Source organism: Balaenoptera musculus, chromosome 7, assembly GCF_009873245.2.
Source record: "Balaenoptera musculus isolate JJ_BM4_2016_0621 chromosome 7, mBalMus1.pri.v3, whole genome shotgun sequence".
Lineage (NCBI taxonomy): Eukaryota > Metazoa > Chordata > Mammalia > Artiodactyla > Balaenopteridae > Balaenoptera > Balaenoptera musculus.
Genome location: NC_045791.1, coordinates 47,615,116 through 47,631,933, shown reverse-complemented (window position 1 = coordinate 47,631,933; position 16,818 = coordinate 47,615,116). Strand labels below are relative to the sequence as shown.

The following is a 16,818-nucleotide window of genomic DNA, read 5'->3' as shown; positions in this document are numbered from 1 at the left end:
GGGGCCGCGATAGTGAAAGGCCCGCGCACCGCGATGAAGAGCGGTCCCCGCACCGCGATGAAGAGTGGCCCCCACTTGCCTCAACTAGAGAAAGCCCTCGCATGAACCGAAGACCCAACACAGCCAAAAATAAAATAAAATAAATAAATAAAGTAGCTATAAAAAAGAAAAGTGCTTTAAAAAAAATAAAAATAAAAAAAAAAATAAAAGGGTAGAAGTAACTGAATACAAATTATAGTATCAGAATATATCATTGCCTGGTATGGAGGAAGGACCCTGCAGGTGTGTAGCTCCCCCTAATAGCCATCGCACGTACAATGTGCTTCAAAGGTCACCACAATAAATCTTCTCGCAGATAGAATTACAGTCCCCCAGCTGTTAAAAAACCACCGCACACAGTACCAAACCCCAGAAAGGGACGACTCCCTATAGGTACAGAGATTGTCTTTCCCAACACCTATAGGGAATAATCAATTAATTTTAGAATAGTAAGGAACAAGATAATAAAACCAGTTTTCTATTGAGTGAGTCAGTTACTTAACATCTTTGTGCTTCTTTTTCTTCAGCTGTACACATGGTCTCATAATTTACCTACCAGTGGGGTTTAGTTAGGGTTAAATTAAATAATGTTTATAAAATGCCTGGCAAATAAAAATCACTTAATGAATAGCAGCCATCACTATTGTTCTGCCAATATTTGAATCTGGAGAATGACTTCACCCTTTGGGTAGGGGTTAGAGTTGGTTTGCAGCGGGTTAGAAAGGCAGAGGGTGGATTTCAGAAGCAAACCTGAGCATTATCATTAAATTAGGCTACATGCAAAGCAATCATGGAGAACAACAGTGACAGTGTCTTGCTACCAAAAAATCTTGAGACTTTCATTGAAATCTGTCAAAAATACCACCAAAGGAAATATGAGACACACTTTAGGCTAGGTTGTGTCTAGCTTCATTTAAGCAACTGCCTTCTTGTAAATTGGGAACACAGCACATGCAAACATTGCAAAATACATAAAAACATGGTGTTTTGAAACACACATCACACCTCTGCCAACTGACTTCATACTGGAAACTAAAGGTACAGGTAACACAGATGTGCTTATGGTGCTTCTGCTATTTAACCAGTGATCCTTTATGTTTAGCACTCTGGATTTCCTAAGAAAGATTTCCTTTTTCATTAGATAATGATGGGAGAGCATTTTCTACGTATTGATAGGCTGATGGATCAATACAAACATAAAGAATGTCTCCGCTTGAGGAAAAGGTTTTCTGAGCTGTGTTTCTCTCCACTTAATCTCTAAGGTGGCACAACAATAGTTATCTCCACCTGGACCTCTCCCAGACATCACTTTGATAACTCAAAATCCTCTCAAAACAGTATCTCCAAAAAACGATCTCATTATATAACCACCATTGCACTGCTCCCCTCCCCCGACCCCAGGCCTGAACCTTTTTCTCTTCCTGGATTCCTTGTCATATCCTCTCTATTGAGAAAAGTAATATCACCCTCAACCCATTCAGTTTTGCAAGCCAGAAATTCAGGAGTCATTCTTGACAGTCCCCCTCTTTCCCTTCCTAATCCAACCCATCATCAAGGACTGTTGATTTTATTTCCTAAATTACTCCCTCTGTCCATCTCTCTTCCTCTCTCTACCATCAGTCTAATCTAACCTACCATCATCTCTCTCCTGGACCACTGTAATAGCCTCTTACCTGGTCTGACTCCATAAGCTCCCCCAACATGGTTACCCCTGCCCCGAAACTATCCTCACATCATAGCATGAACCGAATCACATTACTCTGCCACCCCCAACCCCATGCTTAAGACTCCTGTACGACTTCTGATGGCATCAGGATGAAGAGGAAAAAAGTGCCTTAACCAGACTTACAAAGCCCAACCACCCCCCACCCCCCTTCACGGTATTCTACTCTCTTCATCTCTGCTCCAGCCATGCTAGCCTCTGTGTGCTCACCGTGATTCCTCCTGCCACGAGGCAGCTCCAGCTCTCCCTGCTGCCTGAACCACTCTCGCCAACCCTTCCTGTCTAACTATCTGTGCAGATTTCAGTTCAATCGTCACTTCCTTGAGGAAACCTTCCTTGACCTCCGGACCACAACAATTCCCTGTTACTTACTTTCATAGCACCTTGCAACTTCCCTTCATAGCACTTCACGATGATGTGATTTTATTTTGTCTACATGATTAATATTTGTCTTTCCTATTGATACGCAAGTTCCAGGAGAAAAGGGACCACATCTATGTTTCATACTACATAGCCCCAGCCCAAGCACAGGGTCTAGGATCTAAATAAATATTTATAGGATGAATAAGTAAACAATGTCAGGTAAGTTTTCCGCACTGCTTTCAGTGAAGCGACCATACTGTTTTTGCTTTAAAAAAGCCTCAGCAGACAGTCTGTCGTGGAAAATGCCCAGTTTAATCTGTGGATCTAAATATGAAAATGGTTAATGCAACCAAAGTGAGGTAAGGATGGGGGTTTGGCAAAAAAAAAGTGAGCGTCTAAGGTTGTTTTACCTTTAGCTTTAAAGAATTCAGTTTTTCCTCCCTGAGGTGTTCTCTCAGCATCTCGCGGTGGAGCCTCTCCTGCTCCCTGGCAAATTCGCCCAGGGTGTACTGGCGCACGCTGTTGTGACGGCTGGACATGCCCAGGGTGCTGCCGCCTTGGCTGGGCACACTCGTGAAGCCCTGCCTCCTGGTGAAGTAGTACACGGTGACACAGCTGAAATGTACATTCTTCGCCCTCAGTCGCTTCTCCCTTTTAAGGATGGAGGAAGCTGAAAGGGAAAGAGACAGTTCAGTGAACAGCCAGGGCAGCAGTCTTCAGAGGAGGTGAAGAATTAGAAATTGCCACTCGATGATCTTCAATCCTATGGTCAACCTTTTCTGGCTGGGAGACACTAAAAATGTGGTCTCTCAGAGTTGGCACCGATTTCTCTTTCCTTTCCTCTATTTTCTTCCAGCTGTGGCAGAGTAGACTTTCAAGTCCTTCTATAAAGGTAGTCTAAGCAAACTTTTAGGAAAGTTGCCAGTAGTCTGTGGATCAGTGGCACAATTTAATTTCTCATTTCCCCTAACCTTTTAAGTTTTACTTTTACGGTTTTCACATGAGCCGTAGCATACTATAATCAGAAAAGACACATACTACAAACACTTTGGCTCTTATTTTGATATGGAAGGCATCTGGCATGAAAAAAATGTCTGTTTCTAAATTTTAGAAAATTCCAAAAAGCAGTAAAAATTTACACAAAAAAAGGCTCAAAGGCACCATTTAGGTATTTTTATAACCTAAATCTAACCAAGCTTTCATTTGATGAAAACTCCAGTAAATAACGTTACAGACAGTGGGATTTTAATCCAAGTATACACTGAGAAAATTGAAAACGTCATGAGATATTTCAGAACCTTTATTACTAGTTACAGGGAAATCAAGATGCACAGAGCACCATGGAAGGTTGAGATACACACTGTATTTGAGAGAAAGAGAGCTACACATTATAATCCTGACCTTTTGGAGTTGGAACATGCTAGACATCATCTAGCTCAGTCTTTTTATTTTGTAGTGAAGTAACCCAGTCTTGCAGAATTTGAGTTATTTCTTTCACGAAGAAAGAAATGAATGAAACAGACAGAAAGAAACAATGGACGCCTTGGACGTAAAAAATACATATATCAGCTAACATTTATGGACTTTGCAGAGAACTTTACATGAATTATCTCATCTTATCCTTATAACTCCTTGTGTTGAAATTACCCATGTCTCCGTTTGAGGAAACCAATCCACCAAAGGTTAAATAACATGGCCAAGGTCATATAACTAGTGGTGAAACTGGGATTCATTATTCAAGATCCCAGTCTTTTAACCATCATTTTACAGTAGAGAGCTGAGGTCATGCTAAGGGAGCTGAACAAGGCTGAGGTTTGGTGTCACACTGCTTCTGGTAGATGTCAACTGCTGCAGACTCCAAAGATGATTTTTTTTGGGGGGGGGTTGTATATCTCTTTTAAAAAAATGTTTTATTTTTATACACTTTTTAAAGGTTTCTTCCCATTTACAGTTATTTCAAAATATTGGCTATATTCCCTGCAGTGTACAATACATCCTTGCACCCATTTTACACTCAATAGTTTATACCTCCCACTCTCCCATCCTTTTATCGTCCCTCCCCCCTTCCCCACTGGTAACCACTGGTTTGTTCCCTATATTTGTGAGTCTGCTTCTTTTATATTATATTCACTAATTTGTTGTATTTTTTAGATTCCACATACAAGTGATATCATATGGTATTTATCTTTCTCTGTCTGACTTATTTCACTTAGCATAATGCCCTCCAAGTCCATCCATGTTGCTGCAAATGGCAAAATTTTGTTCTTTTTTATGGCTGACTAGTATTCCATCATATATATATACCACAGCTTCTTTATCCATTCGTCTGTTGATGGATACTTAGGATGTTTCCATACCTTGGCTATTATAAATAAAGCTGCTATAAACATTGGGGTGCATGTATCTTTACGAATTAGCGTTTTTGGTTTTTTTGGATATATACCCAGTTCATATGGTAGTTCTATTTTTAGGTGTTTTTTTGAGAAACTTCCATACTGTTTTCCACAGTGGCTGCACCAATTTACATTCCCACCAAGAGTGTACAAGGGTTCCCTTTTCTCCACATCCTCCCAAAATTTGTTATTTGTAGACCAAATATGATTTCTATTTGGAAGGCTGTATAAGCAATGAAGGAAAAGTGAATACAGCATCACTTTGGATTTATATAAGAATATTCTTTCAAGGGGGTTCAAGTTCATTTATCTCATTTTTCCCCCATAAAACTTTCAAGCCAAATACAGAGAGGCTGCTATGATACATCTCATTTCAAAGATTTATTTATTCAATAAATATAAACCAAGGGCCTACTATATGCCAGGCACTTTCTAAATGATTGGACATACTGGTGAAAAAAACAGATGGTGATCCTTGCCTGTATGGAACTTCCACTTGCAGTGATGAGAAACTCAGACAGAAGAAACAGACTCAAAAGATTACAGAGCAAGAGAAGTAGGACATTTGGGCAAGAATTTAGCTTTCCCAACTTTCCCTCCTCTTTATTGCTTTACTTCTCCAGAAGAGATTGCCAGGAAGCAAACGCTTTCACGCATGTACGTAGTTTTCCCATTTATTTATGTACACGTTAACAGCAAAATACTTGTACTTCTGGCAGCAGTGACAATTTTCAACTTAGATTTAGAAGCTCTGATCTGCTTCATAACTGTATGTTTAAATCATCTCAAAACAGAGAAGAATTTGTCAAAATGTAAAAGATCACTGTAGAAAGCAAAATTCAATAATCTGCCCAGTAATCTGCTACCCTATCTGACAACCTCATCCGTCACCACCTTACAGCAGGCTAGAGCCTCTGCTTTTTGGGTGATAACTTTCAACCTATTTTACTCTTAGTATCATACAAATGATGCCCTGAAGACATTATCTTTCAAGGCCATAATTTACAAATGAAATAAAAACATTTTAATGTACTCATTTAAAATAATTACTATAAACACCTCTGATAATTTTATTACTTATTTTTTAGACAATTCATAGTACTCTAGACAAATTTCCTTTTAAAAAAATTTACTTAGATTTTGTACCTGTATTTTTAGATTATAAGAATTCTTCACGGACTTCCCTGGTGGCGCAGTGGTTAAGAATCTGCCTACCAATGCAGGGGACATGGGTTCAAGCCCTGGTCCAGGAAGATCCCACACACCACGGAGAAAGTAAGGCCTGGCACCACAACTACTGAGCCCACATGCCACAACTACTGAAGTCCGCACACCTAGAGCCCATGCTCCGCAACAAGAGAAGCCACCGCAATGAGAAGCCTGCGCACCAAATTGAAGAGTAGCCCCGGCTCGCCGCAACTAGAGAAAGCCTGCACGCAGCAACGAAGACCCAACGCAGCCAAAAATAAATTTATTAAAAAAAAAAAAATCGTCAACCTTCTGGATGAATCTATTGTACCATCCTTTCACAAAAAGCCAGATTACACTTTCCCCAAAAGACAGTTAAGAGATGTTTTTCCAAGGCTTGGAAGAAGACAATAGTGGCAGAGAGCAGGAGTCCTTTACCTGGGCTCTTGGCACTTCTAACACTGTCAAAGTGCACTAGGATTAGTGCTTCTTCCTATCCCTAGGGTTTATAATTCAAACATGTGCTTATACTTGTTTTAGCACTTGCATATTATAAGTAGCACTGTAGAAACAATGATCAAAAAGCCTATGGGATATATTTAAAAGGAAGGCTTTGAAATGCCACAGGATCAGCCTTATGAAGGATATTTTAAGCGTGGCTTTCCTAAACTTAGGAGCCACTCACGTCTCTCTTCTGATGATTGAATTGGAGTCCTAGAATGGGCTCTTGTGGGCTATCTCCTGTCTCCAGGCCCTGATTTGACTAACATCACAGAATGAAGTTATCAAAAAAAAGTCTGTGTTCTTCAAGTCAGGGAAAAACAGATTAAATTCACTCAGCACATCTGCCTTAGGGAATCCAAAACCTCCCTGATATACCTACCTAGTAATTTGTGCCCTTTACAGAATGATTGAACTCAACTTTGTGTCTCTACAGAGTTCAGGGTTCATTTTACTACCGTGAGGTCAAGAGCAAGAAGAAAGAGGAAGGAGAAGGTGGCTTTCATTACTGCTCTGAAAAATAACTAGCGTGTTTTCATACACAATGCTAATTTTTTGTTGCCTCTCAGCTCCTCTTCTTTTATCCCGTTCACCATTACCATCCTGAAGCAGAAGTGTCTAAATGCAACAGTACTATATATCCTGCCCAGGACACAGCTTTTGGGACGACCATTATGGTGGTACAACAGGGCATACTGGTGTTGCTGTAAAATAATCACATATTATGGAGATAATATTGACCCTTGTAAATTAAAGGAATAAAGAGCACAGAGTAACTGACATTAGCCATCTGCAGAAGCTACCCAACCTTAAAAAATGCTTTTAAAAATGAGTGAAGAAGAGAGTTGAGAAACTGACTGATTCACAATGGCAGGGTCAGAATATAAGTAGATAAAATAAAATAAGTTGTACCATACATTATAATAAAGAGTTCATGATCAGAGTGGATTAAAAATGGAAGCCACTTGGGATTAGCAGATGCAAAGTATTATATGTAGAATGGATAAACAACAAGGTCCTACTGTATAGCACAGGGAACTATATTCAATATCCTGTGATAAACCATAATGGAAAAGAATATGAAAAAGAATATATATATGTATAACTGAATCACTTTGTTGTACAGCAGAAATTAACACAGCATTGTAAATCAACTACACTTCAATAAAATAACTTAAGAAAAAATGGAAGCCATAGTGCAGTCACTCTGGGGCCAATGCTTGAGCAGCAATCTAGTTACCTTCTTAAGGCACACCTGGCTCTTTTAGTGTCAACAGCTATCAGCAAAGCCCTGGTATAGCTGGAAAGGCAGAAAGCAGTAAAGAGTACTATGTATTTTGGCACTAAAGTTGGCACGTGGAGGTTGAGAGTTTATGGTCCAGTCTGATGCTAAACAAGGGGTAAATTGTGGAAAATATTAACTCTACCATCTGGGTCTGAAGTTAATAGTATACTTCTATGCGCTATGCTCGAAAGGAAAATACCAGGTGATTTGTAAGTCAATATTTTGAGTTTATTTTTCATTTATTTGGGGGAAATTTAGTAGAAGCAAAGTAAGATTGCTGAAATTAATTTGTTGATCTTGGTAAATCCTGGGCAATAAAAACTTGTGTTTTTGCATCATACAGACCAAATTAGTCAGGGGCTCTGAAAGTATGCATGTTGCTTCTTACCTTTTGAAGAACAAATCAAGATCAAGTCAGTTATGAAATCATGCATGAAAACTAGCTTTCAAACAGAAAATCCAGTTTCATCAGAAAATATTTTGCATAGAAATTAGCATAACAGCTTAGATATTAAATCAATTTCCAGTGTTTAAAATTATTAAGATTAAAAAAAAATGTCCTCAATCTTCACAAGTGACTTCTGCAAATTTCCTGTGATCATATTCTCACATCTTCTCCAGCTTGACATGATGGTCAAAGTTGGCCCCTCTTGATCATGGTGTCACACACACGGTCTCAAATCTTAACCACAAGTAAGGAGTGAAAATGGATCTAGTAACCAAGAAACATAGGAGTAGTTCCTTTGAAAATGAAGGCAATTTTGCTATCAAAAGCAATCCCTCCTTGTTCTAATTGTCCCCTTTTATTCCTTTAAGTCACATTCTCAAGTTTCTCAAATATATTTGCCCCAGTTGTGTTTATTTTGTTACTTTGCTCAAGTAAGGTACTTAGGGCCGTAGTAAATCATTTTAGTGGGAGCAATTCCAAAAGACTGATAAGAAGGAAATATCTTAAGGCATGGGTAAATGAGAGGCAAAATGAAAATAAAGACTAATTGGGAATATTTTCCTTCCAATCATGAACAAAATCCAAATTACCTTAAGTATGTAACATTAAGTGATGGCCAAATCAATGTTATGGTATTTTATACTCAGTATGTTATTTTATACTCAGTTATGAAGGATATAACACAGGCAAAAACAATCACAGAGGAAAGAAAGAGATTTTCCCAAACACTGAACATGTTAGAGACAATATTGGGGTATTCCCAATATTTTGGAATTGAAGTGCTTTGCATTTCCCAAAATTTCATCAGAACTGAGACAGTCAGTAAGTGTTAGAAAATGTCAGAATCCATCAAAGAGCAAACCAGGGGCTTTTTTTTCTTTTACTACTGACTTTATTTTTATGAAAGCAGCATTCAAAAGCAAAAATCAAGGAAGAGTAGCTCTGACTTGAAGTGATACTCAAGATATCAAGTCTCAATTTGTATTTGGTTTCCTATAGTGTGAATGATAGCTCTAAATGCTGTTCAAATTGTAGCACATCTGTCTCTCCAGCTCCTAAATGCCATTCTTCCCCATCTCGAACCAACCAACCAATTTATGTATTAGTAAAGCAGCAAATAGACTGGCGAATATAAAATATGATAGACATACATAAGAACCAGTCGTCTTCATTCTGACGTCAGTCCTTCTGTAGAGGAGGACTAGGTTTATAATTTGTAGACAAGATTAGGTAGTTTAACCGTAAGTATTTTCCATCCTATAACAAGATGAAAATATTCACCAATGGATTACTTTTGAGACTAATAATGTCTTTTGTGCATTGCAGCTTCTGAGTGAAATAATTCAAGATGAGACCCTTTTGGTTAAATCCTTAGTTTACAAAAACAAAACAAAACAAAAAACCCTTTCACAGGGCTTCCCTGGTGGCGCAGTGGTTGAGAACCTGCCTGCCAATGCAGGGGACACAGGTTCGAGCCCTGGTCTGGGAAGATCCCACATGTCGCGGAGCAACTAGGCCCGTGAGCCACAATTACTGAGCCTGCGCGTCTGGAGCCTGTGCTCCGCAACAAGAGAGGCCGCAATAGTGAGAGGCCCGCGCACCGCGATGAAGAGTGGCCCCCGCTTGCCACAACTGGAGGAAGACCTCGCACAGAAACGAAGACCCAACACAGCCATAAATAAATAAATAAATAAATAAATAAATAAATAAATAAATAAAGAAAGGCGTTCCAAAAAAAACCCCAAAAAACCCTCTCACATGAGACTGTGTGATAATACATTTTCTATCAAGATATGTAAAAATATTGTATATGCATTTAAGCAAAAATAAATTAATAAGAACAGAAATAATATAAAAGGATGACCCTTGAGGCTAAAGCTTTGTTTTGGATCATGAACATGCATGTCATGTCGTCGTCCACTGAGTCTGTCAGCTACGTCCACACAAGCAAGCACGAGATCTGCGTGGAGGGAACCAACTCTCTCCTGAGTCTCTCCTGACAGCTACAGCTCAGGCCACTCAGCACACTGCAATTTGACATTATAGGGGTGGTTTAATAGTGTAATCATCTACTTGCAATCCTCAGCTTGAAAAAAAATAAGGTTTATTGCCCAGGATTTTGATGTAAATTCAGAAAGCTGCATATAAAAATTAAGTGCAAACTTTGACCTTCCAGCTTTGATGTCATAAATAATTAAGATGATTAACTCACAAAGAGTGGTTGGTCATTTCTCAGAACTAGCTGTTTTTCATTCACACATTTTTATTTATTAAATGTGCCCCCTGCACTTTCCCCCTAATTCTTGTGAGTAATCTAAAAAAATAGGGAGGGGGTCATTTTGTTCTCATACTTGTTAGGACAAGTAGGAATAAATACAACAGTTTGGAGTTATAAACTTGAAATTAAAAAATTGGAAGAAACTAGTAAGGACCTAGTGTATAGCACAGGGGACTCTACTCAATATTCTGTAATAACCTATATGGAAAAAGAATCTGGAAAAGAATGGATATATGTATATGTATACCTGATTCACTTTGCTGTATTCCTGAAACTAATACAACATTGTAAATCAACTATACTCCGATAAGATTTTTTTTTAGATTGAAAGAACAAAAATTTTTAAAAGAAATCATGTTCTCTCTTTTATATAATCTTAATATATAGTTGACTTAGCACTGACCCTCTCCTGCTTACATTAAACTGCTGTTCCACTGAAAATGTGATGTGACTTACAAAGCGCTAGCCATCAACATCAAATGCAGTTAATACTGGGGATGGTGAGTTGTTAAACTAAGACAAATCTAGATTAAACCGTAGATGAGAATAGTACCACTAACTGAGCGGTCTACCAAGTTTCATTCTAATTTTCCTTTTTCATCAATTCATCCATCAAATAGTACTAGGCATCATGAATCTTGGAGTTCTAATTCTATATTTGACATGAAGTCTTCCTTCTGGTCTTTATATGATAAATTGTGTGTTTATATGATACATCACTTAAAGTTTACACATTAAAATCCTTAAGCAAAATATTCGAAAGACAGTATTATAATAATAAAGTGTTTTGCTAAATCTGGGCCCTGCATTCTGTTCAGTTCTGCCCCAAACAGACTGGAAGTTGGGAAATTTCTTTCCTGTTCCATATTTTCAACTGGCCATCTGACCTTATTACTAGTGAGAACAATTTCACAGAATTGTGATCAATATTATCACCTCTTTTCTCTGTTCACACTATGTATATTCTTTTAGATAACATTAAAATTTTCCAAGGAACCTAAGATTTCTACAGAGCTGATATTAACATTTACATATGGAACATTCATTATTACTGAGGTCTTTATTGTCTTCTCATTTTTAAAGAATACTTCTTTATTATAAGCATACAGTATTACTAATGAATTAGAGAAAATATTATCCTATCCTGATACCTGGAAAATAATAAATTGTTAGATAATTTACTTAATTCAAAATCTGAATTCTAAACTTGCCGATCTCCATTATACAGATTAGATTAATGGACACCTTCATTTCTCAGTCTCTCCATTAGTATTTTCAGAATTATGTTTATCCACCTCACAGGAATATTATCAGAAATAATTACCTTTGTTAAAAGCCTTAGGAATCACAGATGGAAAACATTACATATGCAGACTACTATCTTGGTATTGCTGTTAAACCAAACAAAAAGTGTGTTTCTTTATTATTATCAGTGAGAAAATAAGTACCACCTACTTCCCAGCTTGTTCCTTTAATCTCTCATATGTGCAATTAAACCCTAAAACTTCATGCTTAAGAAATACATTTCTCTGCTACTAAAGTAACAGCTATTTCCAAAATATATAAACTTAAACTCTCATTTTATTAAAATCTCAACATGGATACCATCTTAAGACCATACCGTTTCTTTAATTGGGAAAAAAAGGTGGTCATTACTAAACATAAATATTCGCAGTTCTGGCTGCAGTCCAAGTTGTAAGCACTTTCCTCTGCTGTCTCAGCAATTCTCCTGATGTCAAAGACACATTAAAATAAATGGGAACCATATGCCTCCACAGCAGAATACCCACGCTCTTACAACGGAGAGGGCAATGCAATTCATTACCACCATCGGAGAAATATTTTGGGGATATAGAATATCTCAATGCAAAATAAAGCTGCATGAGGCAGGCCATTTGATTAAAATGCTCACACAATGACAGAAGGAGACATTTGCTGTTCTTTGGCTCTACTAACCTGTTTTGCTGCTTTTTACATTTTCTCAGTACCACCGTGAGCCTCTCCTGTTAGAAGGATTAAACAGCACTTCCCACCTGCTCAATGACTTTCCCACACAGTATCTCATCTGATCCAACAACATAGCCCCATCAAGCCTCACATATCTTGATAATCCAGGTCAGAACATCACTGAACAACAATAACAACAAAACAAAGCAAAATCCTCTAAAACAACAAGAGCAGCAAAACTCTTCTAAGATCAAGTCATTCTGGAGAACAACACTGGGTCGAAGATAGTACACTTGAACTTTGAACTTTCCCAGGAAGGATGAAATCTGGAATCACATTTTTTTTTTTTTTACCCTTAAGCCTAAAAAGCCTTTATTATACTTACCCCCAATAAAAATCCAAATCGTTAAAAACATAAAAGGAAGAAATTCATCAATGCTGTATTATTGGCTCCATATGTTAGAAATTCTAAATTTCAAAAAGAGATCCAGGGCTGCAGAGTTGGGATTAAAGCAGAGGCTGGGAAGGCAGCTGGGAGGGGGGCAGCTGGGGTTACTGAGGTACCTTCTGTTTCCTGGTTGTCAATGAGTGATTTGGGAGGCTTGTAAACGTCAAAAAAAAAGAAAAGAAAAGAAAAGAAAAACTTTATGATTTTTCTACAAACATACATATTTTTTGATTGAGCATATTCTTCAAGTTCTCATAATCTTCTCATTGTCTGTTTTAACACTTTTTAAAACTACGAATAAGGAAATCTCTAAAGTATCATGTCTGGCATAAAATTACTACCCAATATCTAACAGTACTAGAAAAATAAATTGACACTCAGCTCAAATGTCAACTTCAGGAAGACTTTCATAGAATCCCTAAGATGAGGTAAATGCTATTTCTACACATTTCCAGAACATCCCTGCCTTGGTACAGATAATATGAGTGTGTGTTTCTCCTCCACTGCCTGGTAAGGACCTAGGGGGCAACGATTGTATTTTGCTCCCTGGGGAACCCTCAGCGTATAACACAGAGCCGGGCACCGAGGACTCACTCTATAAATGTCTGTGTAACTAAATTCGATGAATGAATAACTGAACTATGGGCTAAATAAGTAAACATATACATTTCCTAAATATATTTTCCTTAATTTTAAATGATAAGATGACATTTGACAGTTTTCCCCTAAAGCCTCATGGTCAGTGTCTTCCTTCCTCACTAATTTCTATTCACTTTATTTTCCAGAGACACCTTTCAATAAAAAACATTACATACTGAAGATGGGACACATTGTCCTCATGGCTTGAGGGTACACATAACTTTTGTATTACAAACCATTTGAAATATGCTATATTTTACACTTCACTAGACCTAACATAAAAAACAAACCCTGGCACCATAATAAACCTCTAAATAATCCATTAATAATGAGTTGGTAAACCCCTCTCTAAAAAGCAAGTAGCTGGTAGGGGAAAGAGTTATCTGAATATTATAAAACGGTTTTGAAAGAGAAATCCTGTTGATAAAATATCACTAATTGGTATTGACCTCTGGCAAAAACAGGATTGAAATTCATGCCTTTAGCAGTTCATTAGTGATAGATCTACAAAACAATTCTGTCTCTTAGTATTTAAATTGTTATCTTTGCCTTAAAGTACTTACCTTAAAATATCATATTGCACAAGATTTATTAATTTACTATGAAATTGTATAATAACAGCCATATTCTAAGTCATCTAATTTTTCTCTTTTTGTTGATAGTGGTGATTAAACATAAGTAAAAACCATGGTTGATGAACTCCTGAGAAAAGTTGCAGAAGCAAGCAAGGAGGATTTAAATTTTTACTGAGATATGAAAGCAAGATAGAATTGATACAATACGGGCTAGAATGTAAACTCAATGAAGGCAGAGACTTGTCTTCTCTGGGACGATTTTACCTTGACACTAAAGAGTTATCTTGTTAATGTTTTGCAGATGGGGGCAAAAACATGAGTTTCTGGGTCAGAAACAAACTACTTCATTGTTCACAGTACAGCAAGCAGCATGAGCTTCTTGTTCTTGTTGGTACTCCTTGTCTCCCAGATTCTACGGGGGCAATGTGGAGGGGTCAAATAGATGCTACATGCATAGTAGGTTTGCATTGTATCGAAAGCATAATAAGTTTGGGAACCCACTGTTTTTTTAGTAAGCAGTAAGCAAGCCTGCTCTTTGTCTTGGAAGGAAGGAGACATTACCTCATCCTTCAGGGTTGCTTGCTACAAACACAACACTGAGAAATGGCCCAGGTATAGAGGGGACAGGGCAGTGCCTTCTTGGCATCCTCAGAAAGACATGTAGGAATGCAAAAACCCACAGAGAAGGGTCTCCCAACAGATTTTTTATTTATTTTGTTCATTCATATATCCCAAGCACCTAGAAGAGTGTGGGGATATATTTAATACATAGTTTTTTAATGAATGAGTGGAATTTATTGATAGGGTTCTACTTTTATTAAACTCTGTAATTCTTGCAAAATAAAAATTTCATAAGCACCCACATCATAACTATTTACTACTTAGTATGTGAAAGCAATATTCAAAACACATAAAGAAACAATTTTCCCTATAAAGAGTCTATGAACTAAAGAGTTTCTCAGAGAATGCTTCGTGAGGTATTTTTATTCCTGTAAAATATAGCATTGTTCCTCTCGGTCTCTTCATATCTCACAGATATTTCCCTTTGCAAACATCTTGCCAAAGGAGAAAATCAGTCCAAAGTCCTTGGGAATGATTTTGGCAGCTCCCAGGAGTGGTACCAGTTACGATTTGCTATCACATCTATGGGGCATGTAAGGGAATACAGGTGTCCCTCGGTATCCATGGGAAATTGGTTCTAGGACCCCCATGGAAACAAAGCCCATGGATACTCAAGTCCCTTATATAAATTAGTATAATATTTGCACATAACCTATGTACATCCTCCTGTATACTTTAAATCATCTCAAGATTACTTATAATAGCTAATACAATGTAAATGCTATGTAGATTATTGTAAATACAATGTAAATATTATGTAAATAGTTGCCAGAGCATGGCAAATTCACGTTTCTCTTTTTGAAACTTTCTGGAATTTTTTTCTGAATATTTTTGATCATTCATTGGTTGAATCCACACATGCAGAATCCATGGATATGGGGGGCCAACTGTGTGTATCCATATATATTCTCTGGAGGTATAGAAACAGTCCTCCTTTTGGGATCTATGTTTTCCCTTTCCTATGCTACTCTTATGACATATGGGTTATTACAAGAAATATTTTTTCCAAAGCTAAATGTGACCTCAGGTTCGGGTTATGTAAGGGAGAAGCAAAGGTGTAAAAAGGTTTCTTTTCCTTCTACATTTTAGGATTTTATATTCCTGGGAATGGAAGAGAAAAAATGAGCAGAATGAGTACACTGTGTTTAATAAAAGCAGGATTCAGCCTCTTCTATCTTGAGGAGCACCACTTCTCAATGATTTCTATGTTTCTTTTATTGTCTGGAGTGAACTCAAACTTGGAATCTTGGTTCTCAGCATTTTCCACTAACCAGTTCCCTGACCTCCCTCTCATGTATATATGATCTTCAATGTTGCTAAGTCCAAGTTTTAAGTGACTTTCACAAGCAAAATACTCATCTCCAACCCCTGCCACAGACCAATTCATTCACCAAAGGGAGCTGGTGCTGGGAGTTGGCAAAACGAAAAATGTGAGAAGCAGAATCAATTTGAGGTAGACCCTGCCTTGACCCCCAGACTTCTGGCCTTTGATCAAGAATTCAGTAGGGATAACGTAGGATGTTTTTTGAGTATGTGAATAATCTTGGAAGAGTTAAGGGACTATTATTGTTCCCAGATGGTAATGGATATAATTACTTTCCATCAACAGAAGAAGTTACCCTTTTTTCTTTTCCAAGTCATTGAAATTAAGAAAGACTAGAGGAGGCCACAGGTAGCTTTGAGCAAAGAACTCTTTGGGGAGGGGAGGCCTGGGTACAAGGATCCAGGGTGCCCCAGGGCAGCTTAGGCCTGTTAGGCAAAGATAAACCAGGACTTGGTGAACTGTTGCTGTTATCTGGTTTAAAATTTCATGCAATCTGTTACTACAATCTATTGCTACACATTTCAATAATCTATACATAAAGTAAGGATATTTGTACATATGCCAATTTTAATGATAAGGGTGTGTAATCAAAAAGTTTGGAAACTTACTAGTACATAAGAGGTGAAATTGTAAAAGACAAATTTGGATAATTTTAAAGTGTTGCTTCTATTATTGAAGTTTTATTTGTGTATTCACCGTGTGCCAAGGACCTTTCTTATTGCTTTATAGGTAGTAATTCATTGAATCCTCACACCAGTACAAGCATGGTTTGAATAGGTAGAACTGTTCAGTTTTGTAGCTGAAACTGAGGTCCGGAGAGGTGAAGCGGTTTCCCAAAACCTCACAGCCGGTAGCGGGGCAGCCTGATCTGAATTCAGACAGTGTCAATCCATAGCTCAAGCTGTTAATCTTGACTATATCCTGCCTCCCTTCTTTAGTTCTGGAACGGGCTAATACTCTTTTTTCTTCCTCCTTATATTCCATGAACACCTGCTCTCAGGACTCAGAAAAAATCTAGAATTACGGCAATGATAATCTAGCTGCAT

At 37.7% G+C, this 16,818-nt stretch overlaps 1 protein-coding gene across 1 annotated transcript in view; it reads right to left on the bottom strand.

Annotated features, from left to right (window-relative positions):
* The window catches only part of CSRNP3 (cysteine and serine rich nuclear protein 3), a 71,705-nt gene that overhangs the window by 16,121 nt on the left and 38,766 nt on the right, over positions 1–16,818 (bottom strand). Inside the window, exon 2 of the mRNA XM_036858831.1 lies at positions 2,536–2,795. Within this exon, the coding sequence (XP_036714726.1) occupies positions 2,536–2,795 (260 nt within the window). The remainder of the gene's footprint in view (positions 1–2,535; positions 2,796–16,818) is intronic.